Source organism: Rhinoraja longicauda, chromosome 33 (genome assembly GCF_053455715.1).
Source record: "Rhinoraja longicauda isolate Sanriku21f chromosome 33, sRhiLon1.1, whole genome shotgun sequence".
NCBI classification, from domain to species: domain Eukaryota; kingdom Metazoa; phylum Chordata; class Chondrichthyes; order Rajiformes; family Arhynchobatidae; genus Rhinoraja; species Rhinoraja longicauda.
The window spans coordinates 14,465,323-14,477,647 of NC_135985.1; the positions used below are offsets into that span (position 1 = coordinate 14,465,323).

Sequence of the window (12,325 nt, forward strand, 5' to 3'; positions counted from 1 at the left end):
CTTTCCTCTTATAACCTCCGATTGCATCCTCCCACTCCTCTTGACCTCTGCCCCAGACACATCCTTCTCTTCTCTGAGCTTTACCAACAGGTTCAGAAACCACCGCGGATGTCAGGCGATCTATCCTCACCTGCTCACATAATTTCTTTTTCGTCTCTCCACCTTCTTTCCTTTCTCTGTAAATGTTTTTCCAGAATACGCTGAAAGGTCCTTGACTATATTTCCCTGTTCTACTCCACCCCCCCCCCCCCCCCCCGCTGTCTGATCTGCGCAGTAATTCCAGCAGTTTCTGTCTGCATTCCCTTTGCTGTTCATCTAGCTTGAACTTTTATCACCTACATCTTTAATGGTGCATTCCAGAATGTTGCCAATAATTGTAGTTAGACTAACTCCAATTTTAAATTACATTTTTTACTTTCTCCCTTCTGGATTTTTTTTTCAAAAACTGGGGAATTTTGGAAGATCACTATTAATTAATCTGCAGTCTCAATAGTGACCTTGTGTGGAACCTTGAGCTGTGGTTTGTGAAGTGTGGAAGATCAGTTGGTTTTACTTCCTGTAGTTGCTTCAGTCCTTTATCTCTAATGCGTTCATTGAACCTATTACAGTTGGGATTTGGGCTCTCCTCTGTTGATATCACAAATGGGGCCAAAATATCTCAATGATGCCTCAGCCGTATCTTACTTTCCATTCATTTTCTCCTGTTAGTGTCTCAATTAAATCATTTAATTCCTTTTTATGCCTGCATCTGACAGCAAGGCATTGCTCCCAACATTTATGAATGCAATCCACCTACTTCCAACAAAGAGATCTTGCTTCCCGTGTTCTTCTCTGAGTTATTGTCGGCAATATTCGTGTACTTGCCCTGTTTTTTTCGTTGGTGTTTGTAATTGCCTCTGATTTGTTACAGTTTGATTGGAGGGTCAGATTACAAGCTGATCTACCGACACTATGCAACCCTCTATTTCTTGTTCTGTTTTTTTTTAAATTTATTATTTTTTTTTAAATATTTTTTTTTAAAAAAAGCATATGTACAAATCGAAATTTAAAAAAAACACATTTGTTACAAAGTTCTTACATAGCTTCAATTTTTAAATTTTTGAAGAGAGAAAGTAAAATAAAAATATAAAACTATGAACTTGGGAAGAGAGAGTAAGAGGGTTAAAAAAAAAAAAAAAGGATCTAACAATAAAAATTAACGGGAGTAGATCCGGGAGACAAAAACCACAGCTGTACATCCAACCCCCAACTCAAGTTTCAACTTTTTATTTAAATTTTTTTATTTTTCTATTTTAGTCCTGTGCCAAACCCATTTACTTTTCTAAAAATTCAATAAATGGAGACCATATTTTTAAAAATAACTCAGGTTTGTTGATTAAGGCAAACCTTATTTTTTCCAAATGCAGGGTCTCTGTCATTTCCATAGTCCACATTTTAATTGTGGGGGTTATTGGTTTTTTCCAAAATTTAAGTATTAGTTTTTATCGCAGTTATTAGACTGTAATCAAGAAAATGTACCTGACTTACTGTAAAATTTGTAGTATGTTCTGATAATCCTAATATAATTAATTTTGGGTCCATATCTAATTTTTTTATTAATAACTTTAGAAACTATTTTAAAAATCTCCAACCAGAAGTTTTGCATTTTTATACAAGTTACGAAAATATGAGTTAAATTAGCTTCTTGAAATTGACATTTATCACACATAGGAGAGATACTAGGAAAAATCCTATTTAATTTTGTCTTCGAATAATGTAATCTATGTATTATTTTAAATTGTATTAAGGAATGTCTAGTATTCAATGAACATTGATGTATATGTTGTAAACTTTCATCCCATATATCTTGCATTATAAATTGATTCAATTCGTCCTCCCATGCTCGTCTATAAGATTCTGATGACGGAATGTCAATGTCAAGGAGAATATTGTAAATAAAAGATATTAATTTATTTGAGTTATAATGTCGATTCAGGCATACATCAAGTGTTTCTGGACCTCTAAACTTATATTCTTGCATGTGTGATTTTACATAATCTCTAAGTTGTAAATATCTAAAATAATTATTAACATGTAATCCGTACTTCTGCTGTAACTCCTGAAACGAAAGAAAAGTTCCCTTATGATAAAGATCTCCCACCCTTTTGATTCCATAACTTTTCCATTGAGCAAAGCCTCTATCTAAGACAGACGGTTTAAAAGAAGGATTTTTCGTTGGTGTTTGTAATTGCCTCTGATTTGTTACAGTTTGATTGGAGGGTCAGATTACAAGCTGATCTACCGACACTATGCAACCCTCTATTTCTTGTTCTGTGTCGACTCTTCGGAGAGCGAGTTGGGGATCCTGGATCTGATACAGGTTGGTGCTGAGTTCCGTTCTTGTGTCTTACCTTCGTTATTCCTTTGGGATTGACTGGGAACGTCCCAGCTTGTCCATGCATTCAGACCGCTAAACATTTTTGAGAAAATAATTTACACCTCATCTGCTGGGTTGTGGAGAGAGGTTGTATCTGCATCTCATGGAGCACCTCACTGGGAAGGACAATCCCACTGGAAGGAAAGAACTGGATAGACTCTTCAAAGAAGGCAGTTCAATGTCTGACTGCACTTGTGTTAGCAAAGTGAAGTTTAATAGGTTGACCTTTTTGGTCATTACTGAAGATTCCTTTGAATTTATTTGGATTGGTAGTATTGACATTGTCACAGTGAGTTTAATTCTCTTGCAAATCATTAATATATATGACGAATAATAAAAGATCCAGCACTGATCCCTGTGGCACACCACTGGTTACGAGCCTCCAATATGAAATATAGTCCTTCACGACCATTCCCTGCCTCCTACCACCAAGCTAATTTTGTATCTAATTGGCTAGCTCACCCAGGATCCAATGTATTCCAACCTTCTGGACCATTTGAAACCTTGTCAAAGGCCTTGCTAAAGTCCACCTCGATAACACCTAGAAACACAATTTCCCACACGCAAAAACATTCTGATTATTCTAATTCTGTTTTTGCCTTTCTAAATACAAATCTCCTTCAATACATTTCTCACCAGAGCCTGTAGTTCCTTGAGTTTTCTTTGCAGCCCTGCTTAATTAAAGGTACTACGTTAATCATCCTCCAATCTTCCAGTACCTCACACGCAGTGGATGAAGGTACAAATCCTCTCACGGTCCCAGCAATTTCTTCCCTCACTTTCCACAATGCCCTGGGATATAGCAGGTCAGGCCCCAGGGATTTCACCACTTCAAGAGCACCAGCATCTCTTCCCATGTAATGCCAGTAAGCTTCAGAATACCACTCTAGTCCTTTTCCAGGCATTCCCGATTTGCTTAATTGGCGAGTTACGTAAACTTGCACTTAAGTATGCAAGTCACAATAGATGGTCCCATTTCCTGAATGACCTGCGTCATTGCAATGGGAGGATGGTAAGGGCTTCCGCGCCCTCGGCTTCATAGACATAAATCATCGTCCGGGTACGCTGCCTTTCCAGTTTCGGCCACCGTCAGTGTGACACTGGGAAGACTAGCGAGAATGGAGAAGATGGTGGAGAGCAATTCCCAGCCAAGTCGCCAACATCTTCCACAAGCTGCAGCAGCGAGCCTTTCTTCACCAGCAGCTGGTGTTATTGTGGCTCACGTTGTAGCCCCTGGATGTCAGCACTTTCTTCAGGCCGCCGCCACTGACAGGAAGCGCTTGGTCACCGTGGGGCTCCCTCCCCTCTTACCACCGATCACTTCTTCCTGTCGGCCGTTGCTTTGTCCACTCCGCTGCTCCCCCTTCACCGCCGCCTCCTTCTCCCTTACAGTCGCTGACACTTTCCATCTTGACCCCGGGAAAAGGAAAGAAGGGAAGTGGACAAAGTGACAGCCGATATGAAGAACCTGCAGCTGGTGAGAGAGGAAGAGAGTCCTATAGCGACCGAGCACGTCCTGTCGGTTGCGGCAGCCTGAAGAGAGTGCTACCGGCCAGAGTTACAACGTGAGCCACAACAACAGCCACATGAAGAAGGGCTTGCTGGTGCAGACCAGCGGCATCAATGCCGAGTTTTAAGGTGAAATGACACAAAGTGCTGGAGAAATTCAGTGATGTGAATCATTCTGAAGAAGGGTCCCAACCTGAAACATCACCTATCCATGTTCTCCAGAAATGCTGTCTGACCTGCTGAGTTACTCTAGCACTTTATGTCATTTTGTGTATTAACCAGCATCTGCAGTTCTTTGTTTCCACCTAGTTTTAAGGTGATTCTGACGTGCGTTCAATGTGATTTACTTGAGGGGTTCCATGTACTTCGCCATGGCAAACACAGATGGGAAATATTCATTTAAGACCACGCCCATCACCTGTGGCTCCACACGAAGATGACCACACTGATCCTTATGGGGACCTACTCTCTCCCAAGTTACCCTTGTGCTTTTAATATACTTAAAGAATCTTTTCCATTCTCCTTTACCTTATTTGTGAGGATTATCTTATGCCACTTTTTGCCCTCCTAATTTACTTAAGTGTTCTACATCCCTATCAAACTATTTCAGAGAAAAGACAAGGTTAGGTTGTGTCTTTAAATGAAATTTAGTGATTTTTACACATGCTCAGAATTATACATACCAGAAAATATCCCCTGAATATCCATTGAATTAATCCGAGGAAGGCAGGAAAGATTTGTAGAGAGGTGTTGACCAAAGTTTTGAATTTAAAAAAGAGCTTTTTGGAATTGAGAGGTAAGACTTGGAGATGTAAGTGTTTTAGAACAAAAGTCTGCAACATGTGTCTCTAAACTGCCAGTGCCAGGACGAAGAGCTGAGATGAGTAATAGAGAACCCTGGATGAGCAGTTGCGAACGACCTTAATTGGCTTAATTAATGAATGAATTAACAGCAATTTCGAGGAGATAAATTCCAACGCATGCCATCTATTACTGCAGTCAGCATTAAAGAAAGGAAATAACCCAGTTTTATTTGTGAACTAAAATATAATAAAATCTTAAATATTACAGTAACCAGGATACATTGTTTTATTAGGCATCATCTATCTTTAGGTATTTTAAGATTTATGGTTCTATGGCTCTGACTATCTGCAAAAACTGCTGAATTTCATTCCAATATGCAATCTAATCATGTCTTTTCTCTCAAATGGTTTGATAAGGGTGTGCATAATAAATTTTCCCTTTTACTGTTTAACGAATCAATGGCCTTATGTTCAGATCTTTAAATTGTTCATATCAGGTGGAATGGTTTTATTGATCAGATACTCCCAGATCAAAGGGGCATTTCTTGAAAGATTGCGGAATGTTATCCAAGACATTGTGGAGTCTAGCTGGGACAGCATTGGTGGAGACATAGAAGATTCTTTACAGTGAGTCCTTCTGATTTTAATAAAAATCAGCCCCCCCACCCCTCCGCTTGTCCTCACCTGCTCACCATTTTAGTCATCCAGTAATCCAGTATTTGGCTCCTTACGGTTCAAAAACAGCAAACATTGAAATTGATCTCTCGGGCCAGATCTGATTTTTATTTTGTCCAACTGCAGGGGGCTGGGCTGGGGATGGATTGCTCCCCACTAATGTACCACACTAAAGACAGCAATTTCAGTAAAACCTTGCCTTGGTATAAACAGCGGCAAAGCTCTCTGTTATTTTCCTGAAGTCCATGTCAGTCATTATTGCCAATAATGACAGACTAGCAGATATTTTCTAAATGCCCAATTCCTTGTTCTCTGTTCACTTGCCAGCAGTTATTTTACAATGCAGTGCAGCTTTGGGTTTAGAATATAGATCATAAAACAATAATGCAGGGGAAGGGCCCATCGTGTTTGTGCTGACTATGATACCAATCTAACTAATTCCATCTGCCTGCACATAGTCCATTTCCCTCTAATCCCTGTTTGTTAATGTGTCTGTAAAAGCTTCTTAAACATTCCTATCGTATCTGCTTCCATCACCTCCCTTTGTAGTGTGTCCCAGAAACCTACAACTATTCCGTGTAAAAAAAAAACTTGACTTCACATCTCCTTTATACTTTCCCCTTTTCCAATAAAGCCGTTTCCTTTAGTTCTTGACATTCCCATAGTAGAAAAAAGATTCTGACAGTCTACTCAATTTATGCCTCTCGTAATATATACTTCTAACAGATAGCTTGTCAGCCTCTGATACTCCAGAGAAAATAATCCAAGTTTGTACAACTTCTCCTTGTAGCTAAGGCTCTCCAATCCAGGCAGCACCCTGGTGAACTTCTTCCGCACCCTTTCCAGAGTCTTCAAGTGCTTCCTATAATGTTTGGCTGCACACAATAATCCAAATGCAACACAATCAAAGTTTTATGCTGAAGCATCACTTGTCATCTTTTATACTCATTGTCCTGACAGATGAAGGCAATCATGCCATACACTTCTTTACCACCCTATTCACCAGTGTTGCCAATTTGTGAAGCAATGAACTTGTACCCCAAGATCCTTCTGTACATTAATGCACCCAAGTGTCCTGTCATTTACTGTATTCATTCCTCTTACATTTGACCCCCTAATATGCATCACCTTGCACTTGTCTGTATTAAATTCCAACTGCCATTTTTCTGCCCACATTCTCAACTGGTCCACATCCTACTGTATCCTTTATCAATTGTCCTCACGATGCACAACTCCCCCAATTTTTGTGTCATCTGCAAACTTAGACCACCTACATTTTCATCCAAAAATATTACTGATCACAGACCTCCTGTCAGAAAAACACCCCTCTTCCACTATGTCTAAGAAACCTTGCCCCGGCTTTGTATGGGTGAACTGTTGCTGACCAAGCTGGTATCACCAATCGCACAATGGTTATTCCTCTTGCTTGGATCAGGAGAGCAACAAAATCATTGAAGCTTGCTGTGCTTGCCTTAGCATGCCCCCCACCTCTCTACAGCTGGGTAGGATCACCATGGTATTAACTTTCCCAGCTTACTCTCTCATCACACCATGTGACCCAGTTCCTCACACCTACAACATCACCCTACAGCACCCCCACCCCCATTATCATGGAATTGTTCTGCTATGGAAGGAGGCAGTTTAACCCAGTGAGTTCATACTCGCTCTCAGCAGAGTATTCCCATTGGTTTCTTTCCTGCCCTCTTTCTCCATTGGCTGGCAAAATATGTTTGCATGTTCCTATCCATTTCCTTTTTGAATGCCTTGATTGATTCCGTCTCCTACATCCACACTGACAGTGAATTCCAGATCCTGTCTGCTTTCTGGTAGAACTAGTTATTCTGCACACCCCCTTATATATTTTGGCCTAAATTTTAAATCAATGCTCCTTTGTTCGTTAGTTTTCTGCTAATGGAAAGAGCTCCCTCTACTTCCCCGATCTAATTTATTCCTGTTCTTGAACACCTCATCAAATCTCTTCTCAATATTCTGTGCTCCAAAGAAAACAATTCCAGCTTTTCCCTGTCTAATTATCCAGCTGAAATCCCTCATCCCGAGATCCATTTGAGTAAATGCTTTCTGCACCCTTTCGGTGTAATAAGAGTTTTTCCTGAACAATCTGTGGCTCATAGTGCTGTGGCTGGTAGCGCTATGTTTAAAGCCTCATAGTGCTGTGGCTGGTAGCGCTATGTTTACAGCCTCATAGTGCTGTAGCTTGTAGCGCTATGTTCAATGGCTGGTTGCGCTATGTTTAAAACTTGCCATGCCAAGCCGATAGCCCTGTGTGTATTGCCTTGCGCGCCAAGTCTGCGGCCAGTAGCGCTTTGTATCCGGGGGGGGGGGGGGGGGGATGCTTTGCTTAGATGCAGGGTCCTGCTATCTGTTGCAATTTGAATTTGGAAGCAGCGCTATTGGCCAGGACAACGGCGGTTATTTTCAACGACTGATTCCTGTCGGGATAAAGGCATTAGTTAGTTCTTGTACGAGAGGGGTTCACCGATGGGCTGGGTCGTGATCGGTGCTGCAGACAGAGGCAGAAATAGAGAGGTGTGCAGCTGTAAAACGGGCCCCGCGCATACCGAGACAAGTATTGTTTTTGTTCTCTCTCTTGCCAATAAATCTGATTTGTAACTAAACAGACGAGTGAGCCTTTCTCTGTTCTACTAGTCAGATCCTTGTAACATTCTGGATTCTTGGTATCTTCCTTAGAGGGTGACCATTGGATGTTAGATACAGTCAAACTAGTAGAGGGGATCAGGTGATTATTTCTGTTTTTGTTGCCAATCTCCCTTTTTTAATTTTTTTTAAAAAAAAATGTTTATTTTTTTAATTTTTAATTTAATTGATTACAGTGCATATAATAACAACAGTAAACCCCATCCCTCCCCTTCCCTACATAATCATGAAAACAAACAAGCAAAAACAAACAAATAAATAAATAAAAATAAATTTTTTAAAAACATAACTACAATGTGACAAAAAAGACAAAAGCACAAAAACATGAGGCAAGGTAATTTTCACAAGTCAAATATTTCAGTATTTTCACTGCTGGATTCAAAGAAGGTACAAAAGCATGTGGCATTGAGGGGATAGTTTTACTTGTCCTTAATATGCTGCAGCACTGGGTTCCATATGTTGAAGAACTTTTGAGGGTTGCCAGACAATTCATATCTCAACCTCTCTACGTGTAATATGCCCATTAATTCTCTTAACCAAGTCTCAAACTGAGGAGCAGAGTCTGATTTCCATAGTTTCAAAATACATCTGTTGGCAATTACCATACCATAAACCAAGATTGTGCGAGCATTATGGTCTAGCTTCTCAAGTGTTGTGGAATACCCGAATAGAGCAGTTTCAGGGTCCGGAGTTAAAGTGGCGTTTAAAACAGTAGAGTACCATTGAAATAAAAGACACCAAAAGTTGTGAAGTTTTGGACAAGTCCAAAAGTGGTGAGCGAGTGTACCCTCAGCGGTCTTGCATCTATTACAGAAAGGTGAGAGATCAGGAAAGATTTTATGCAGCTTAACCTTAGAGTAGTGTAATCTGTGTATAACCTTGAATTGAATCAGTTGTAGCCTAGAATTAATAGAACAGGATTTTATACTTTTCAGTACTACCTTCCAGACATCGTCATCAATTTCAATGTTAAGGTCTTCTTCCCAGGTTTGTTTTATTTTTAAAGTAGATTTATCTAGTTTGTTTGAAAAGATACCTACAAAAGATGAGATTAGGTTCTTTGCTTCCGGGGGACCCAGCAAAATTTTGGACAACGAGTCGTCTTCGGGCAGGGACTCAAAAAGCGAATTGTTTTGTCGAACATAATTTCTCAGCTGTAAATACCTGAAGAATTGAGTTTTGGGCAATGAGAACTTGGATTGTAGCTGATCAAATGATGCAAAGTGTCTATTTATGTAAAGATCTTTTATTGTAACTATCCCTTTACAGCTCCATTCTCTGAATGCTGTGTCTGTAAATGATGGGGGGAAAGCGTGGTTATGCCAGATTGGGGCGTGCATTGACGTATTTGGAAGCTCACAAGCTTTCCTAATTTGGTGCCATATTCTCTGAGCATTGGACAGAGTGAAGTGATCCTCTCTAAGAGAGGTGAGAGATCTGGGTAATGAAAAAAGGAGAGCAGGGAGAGAAATTTTTGGGGTTAAGCTTTTTTCAATCGCCAGCCAAGGGGGCAGGTCATATCCAACTCCCCGTTCATATGCATACTGCCAGTATACCATGACTCTAACATTGGCCGCCCAATAGTAATATAAAAAGCACAGTAACCCCAGTCCCCCATGTTCCCTCGTTTTTTGAAGATAAGCTTTTGAGATCCTGTGTGCTTTATATCCCCAAATAAATGGCATAATGATAGAATCGATTAACTTAAAGTAGGATTTGGGGATAAAAATAGGGACATTCTGAAATAAATACAGAAATCTCGGCAGGGAGACCATCTTTACTGCGTTCACGCGGCCAATCAAGGAAATAGGCAACGTTCTCCATTTCTCTATGTTTTCCTTTAGCTTGTTCAACCTTTCGGTAAAGTTAATTTTAAAAAGGGTCTTGGGGTTTTTAGATATTTTAATGCCCAGATATTTTACACTGTCCGGATTTGTTTTAAACTGCATGTTGGCTAAGAATACAGGGTCTAATTCTGCTGTTATCGATATAAATTCACTCTTCTGCCAGTTTATAGTGTAACCTGAGACCTCGCCAAAGGAATTAATAAGCTGGAATAGGTAAGGGACAGAATGTTCAGGGTCAGATACAAAGATGGCAATATCATCCGCATAAAGCGAAATCTTATGTTCCAGCCCACCCAGTATTATCGGTTTTATAAGCGCATGCCCTCTTATGCCGATTGCCAGCGGCTCAATGGCTAACGCAAAGAGGAGCGGCGAGAGGGGGCAGCCCTGTCGCGTGCCCCTCTGAAGGGCAAAAGGGGGTGACTTATCCTGGTTTGTGAGTATGGAAGCGGTGGGATGAGCATATATAAGACGTACCCAGGAAATAAAAGAGGCACCAAGACCAAACTCTTCCAGCACTCTGAGTAAATATCCCCACTCAACCTGATCGAAAGCTTTTTCTGCGTCTAAACACAGAATGGCTTGTTTGGAAGAACTGTCGAATTTGTGATACATAATATTCATTACTCTTCTAACATTAAAGAAAGAGAATCTATTGGGGATGAACCCGGTCTGATCCGTATGGATAATGGATTCTATACACTTATTTAGTCTAGTCGCCATTATTTTAGTAAAAATTCAAATTAAGCATAGAAATTGGTCGGTATGAGGAGGGATTGGTTTCATCCCTGTCTTGTTTCAATAAGAGAAATATTAGCATTGTACAATGACGGTGGGAGCTTTTTCAACTCGATTGAGTGGGAGAGCATCCTGTGCAGGATCGGAGTTACCTGGTCAGCAAACGTCTTATAAAATTCGACTCCAAAACCGTCTGGCCCAGGGCTCTTGCCGTTTTGCAACGACCTAATTGCAACCATAATTTCTACAGAGGAGGGTTCTGAGTTTAAGGCCTCACAAGAGGCACTATCTAATTTTGGTATGTCCAACTTTTTTAACCATGCATTGATATCACCGTTAGCTTTGGATTTATACAGCTCTTGATAATACTCCTTAAAGCGTTCATTTATTAATTTTGGATCGGTTAAAACAACACCCTTGCCTGATTTTATTATATGTATGGCCCTACTTGCTTGTTGCCCTCTAAGCTGACGGGCTAACAATGTATGCGGTTTGTCCCCTAATTCAAAATATCGCTGTTTCAGTCGCAGTAGCTGGTCACTGACTTGATTTGTTAGAATCGTGTTATACTCATATTTAAGACTGAGCATATTTTGCAGCGTTTGGGGGTTGTTTGTGCTCCTATACAACGTCTCCATTGGAGAAAGCTCCGAATCAATTTCTTGTAGACGTCTCTCTCTGGATTTCTTTAAAGACGCTTCATACGAAATAATATGACCCCTCATAACTGCCTTGAAAGCTTCCCACAAGGTGGAGTCCGAGACATCAGAAGTGTCATTGGTCTCCAAATATTCTGTAAATATCATAACATTTTGATCTCAGATCACGCTCCAACCTCAATTATCTTTGACTTTAAGCTGTCTAAACGATGTGCTAAATGGCGACTACCTTTCCTTGCCAATCTCCCTTTAATCCATGTATGGTATTGGAACACTGCCAGATTTATTAATTAAAAGTGGAGGCCAGCAACTGGAGAACAGTGAGTAAGAGGACATTTAGAGAAAGTAACCTGAGACAAAATTGAACATCTCCTGGAAAAATACAAATTATAAATGAATGGCAGCGCATCTGTTAACAATGGCGAGGGTGGGTCTGGCTATTGCTCTGAATCTGCCCAAAGCTGATGATCTAGCACCTTGTTTTCCTGTAAAGGTGGTTGGTGTATTTAATTTCAGTAACATATGTAGACTTAAAATCAACAGGTAGTGTCGGCAATAGTGACTGTGAAACAACTAAATTCTACTAGTTTCTTAATATCCTTCAGAGAATACAATAAAATAGAAGGAGTGGGCACCAGGCTCTGCTTACTCACTCTGGCCTTTGTAACTCCACTGTGACTGACTCCAGGCAATAACCTTTAGCATAGGCAGTCATGGCCACATCTTGTAAATAAAGCAATAAGATACACAGCTCTATCAATAAGACATTGCAGGATCAGTGGGGCTGAAATGGACGTCATTATATCCTGCAATTCTAATTTAACTTGTTTATCTGAGCTGCTTCATGCTTTACTTCTTTATCACTTTTATCAGCTGTGTGCACTCAGCACATTTGCTTGGTAATAGTTATCAATCTTCCCCAGACCAGAAATTAGTTGCTTATCTTTGTTTCCTTATTGGATGAGTAGTCTATCTAAGGTGAAGTGTTAAGGTGGTTTCTGA

At 40.3% G+C, this 12,325-nt stretch overlaps 1 protein-coding gene across 2 annotated transcripts in view; it reads left to right on the forward strand.

Moving 5' to 3' along the window:
• The window catches only part of LOC144609012 (AP-3 complex subunit sigma-2), a 48,476-nt gene that overhangs the window by 18,933 nt on the left and 17,218 nt on the right, over positions 1-12,325 (forward strand). For both annotated transcript variants that reach the window (XM_078427327.1, XM_078427326.1), the window contains one exon: positions 2,248-2,359. In XM_078427327.1, the coding sequence (XP_078283453.1) occupies positions 2,248-2,359 (112 nt within the window). The remainder of the gene's footprint in view (positions 1-2,247; positions 2,360-12,325) is intronic.